Source organism: Pipra filicauda, unplaced genomic scaffold (genome assembly GCF_003945595.2).
Source record: "Pipra filicauda isolate LSUMZ 115617 unplaced genomic scaffold, ASM394559v2 scaffold579_size272245_pilon, whole genome shotgun sequence".
NCBI lineage: Eukaryota > Metazoa > Chordata > Aves > Passeriformes > Pipridae > Pipra > Pipra filicauda.
This window is the reverse complement of record NW_024104730.1, coordinates 1-2324: the sequence shown is the minus strand read 5'-3', so window position 1 is coordinate 2324 and position 2324 is coordinate 1. Positions and strand designations below refer to the sequence as shown.

The 2324-nt window shown below is 71.3% G+C and overlaps 1 protein-coding gene across 1 annotated transcript; it reads left to right on the top strand.

The window, feature by feature from the left end:
- Positions 1-275: 275 nt before the first annotated feature.
- On the top strand, positions 276-2321 carry NEUROD2 (neuronal differentiation 2; the record flags this gene model as incomplete). Its single annotated transcript, XM_027746948.2, has 2 exons — positions 276-467; positions 1582-2321. A coding segment is annotated over exon 2 (735 nt), but the record flags the coding sequence as incomplete, so codon positions are not given.
- Positions 2322-2324: the final 3 nt, after the last annotated feature.

Below are 2324 nucleotides of genomic sequence, written 5' to 3'. Positions count from 1 at the left end.
GCCCAGCCGGGATGGCCGGTTTTCCCTCCGGCTCCATTGTTCCTGCCGGCCCCGCCATCGCCTGCCTCTCGCCCGGGTCCCATTTTGTGCCGTGCAGGCAGAGCTGGAGATTTGGAAGAGGGTTTTTTTTTTTTTTTCCCCCTTCTTTTTTTTTTTTTTTTTTTTTTTTTTTTTTTTTTTTAGAGTACAGAGTGACAGATGGCGAGTCCTCCTTCCCCAGAGAGACAAATCTCCCTGAATGCAAGCGCATGTCAATCATTAGCTCTCATGTGATAGCTCTCGCGCATGACGTGCCAACCATATGGCACTGGCAGCAGAGCTGGTACCCCCTTTGCTGGGTAGAGATGCCACTCTCGCCTCCTTTTGGATAGAGGACTGCAGGAGGCTGGAGCACCTCAAGGAGCCGCGTCCCGCTCCCAGAAGATGCTGGGAACAATGAAATAAGAATTCCTGCGGTCCGCCCGAAGGTGAGTTATGTAAGAAGTGGAGGGTTGGGAGGGCAGCGGAGGAAACTTGAATGGAGAAAAGGCAACTTCCATGTTGATTTTGTTTCTCCGCCACGTCTCGCCCTTTTTTCCCCCCATCTTTCGTTCTCCCCCGGCCCTCGGTTCTCCCGTTCCCCGCCGGCCCCGCTGATGGGATTTTTCCCCCCCGCCGGAGCCCCCCCAAGGGGGGGTTGTTGGGGTTTCGCCCCCCCCCGGCGCCCCCCCCAGCCTGGGCGCGCCCGGGGCTCCGCGGTCCCGGTGGGACGGAGCGGGCAGCGGCGGCCGGGCGGCATCAACGAAATCAGCGCGGAGCCTCCGCGCCACCGCCCCGGGGGGGCCCGACCCGGCGGAGCCGCCCCCCCGCTCCCCCGCGGCGCCCCCGGCCCCCGCCCCGGGCGGTGCCCCCCGCCCCGGCCCCGCCGCGCCCACCGGCCCCGGGGGCGCCCCCGGCAGCGCCGCCGCCCGCGCCCCCCGCGTTCCCCCGGGGGGGCCCGGCCGCCCCCGCCGCCCCCCGGTTGGTGCCGCCGCATTTTACGGGCCCCGCTCCGGCGGCCGCGGGGAGCCCCGGGGCGGGGATGGGGGGGCGCCGGGCGGGGCTGACCGGGCCGGAGGGGGTACGAGGGGTACGGGGGGTACGGGGAGGGGGGGCGGCTGCGCCTCGACCCCCCGGCCACGGGACGGCGGTGGCGGAGCCGCGGCCGGGGTCCATCCGCGCCCGCGGCGGGGAAAAGTTGGAGGCGTCAAAGCAGGACCGGCGACACCGGGCCCAGCCCTCGGGGCACCGGGGAGGGGGTCACCGGGCGGGCCGGGGGCGGGGGGCGCGGGAGGGTGGGGGGGGAAGGAGCGGGAGCGGGGCGCGGGCGGCGGCCGCGGGGACCCCGGCGGTGGGGTCGGGGGGAGGTCGGGAGGGGCGGCATCGCCGCGCCCCGAGAGAGCCCCGGTGCCCCCGGGGTCGGGCGGCCCGGGCGGGGGGCGGCGGCGGGCGGCCCCGCGCCCAATTCGTTTTCGCCGGTGCCGGCGGGTGGGAGCGGGGCGGGGGGGGGTGGGCGGGCGGCGGGGCCGCCGGTAACGCCTGGCTCTTTGCCCCCCGCTGCAGCCACCATGTTGACGCGACTTTTCAGCGAGCCCAGCCTGGTCCCCGAAGTCCCGAAATTCCCCGGTTGGGCCGAGGAGTGCGAGGAGGATGCCCGGAGCGAGAAGGAGGAGCGGGCGGGGAAGGGCTGCGCCCTCCCCGAGGAGCCGCCCGAGGGCTCGCTGGGGGAGAGCAAGGAGGAAGGGGAGCTAGGAGGGGACGAGGAGGAGGAGGAGGAGGAGGAGGAAGGCCTGGAGGAGGCGGAGGGCGAGCGGCCCAAGAAGCGCGGCCCCAAGAAGAGGAAGATGACGAAGGCGCGGCTGGAGCGGTCGAAGCTGCGGCGGCAGAAGGCGAACGCCCGGGAGAGGAACCGGATGCACGACCTGAACGCGGCCCTGGACAACCTGCGCAAGGTGGTTCCCTGCTATTCCAAAACCCAAAAACTCTCCAAAATCGAGACCCTCCGCTTGGCCAAGAACTACATCTGGGCTCTCTCCGAGATCCTGCGCTCGGGCAAGCGGCCCGACCTGGTCTCCTACGTGCAGACTCTGTGCAAGGGGCTGTCCCAGCCCACCACCAACCTGGTGGCCGGCTGCCTCCAGCTCAACTCCCGCAACTTCCTGACGGAGCAGGGGCAGGAGGGGGGTCGGTTCCACGGCCCCAACGCCGCCTCCTTCGCCGTGCACCCCTACCCCTACCCCTGCTCGCGGCTGGCCGCGGCGCCCTGCCCGCCCGCCGCCGGCCCCGGGCCGCACGGGCTGAGGACA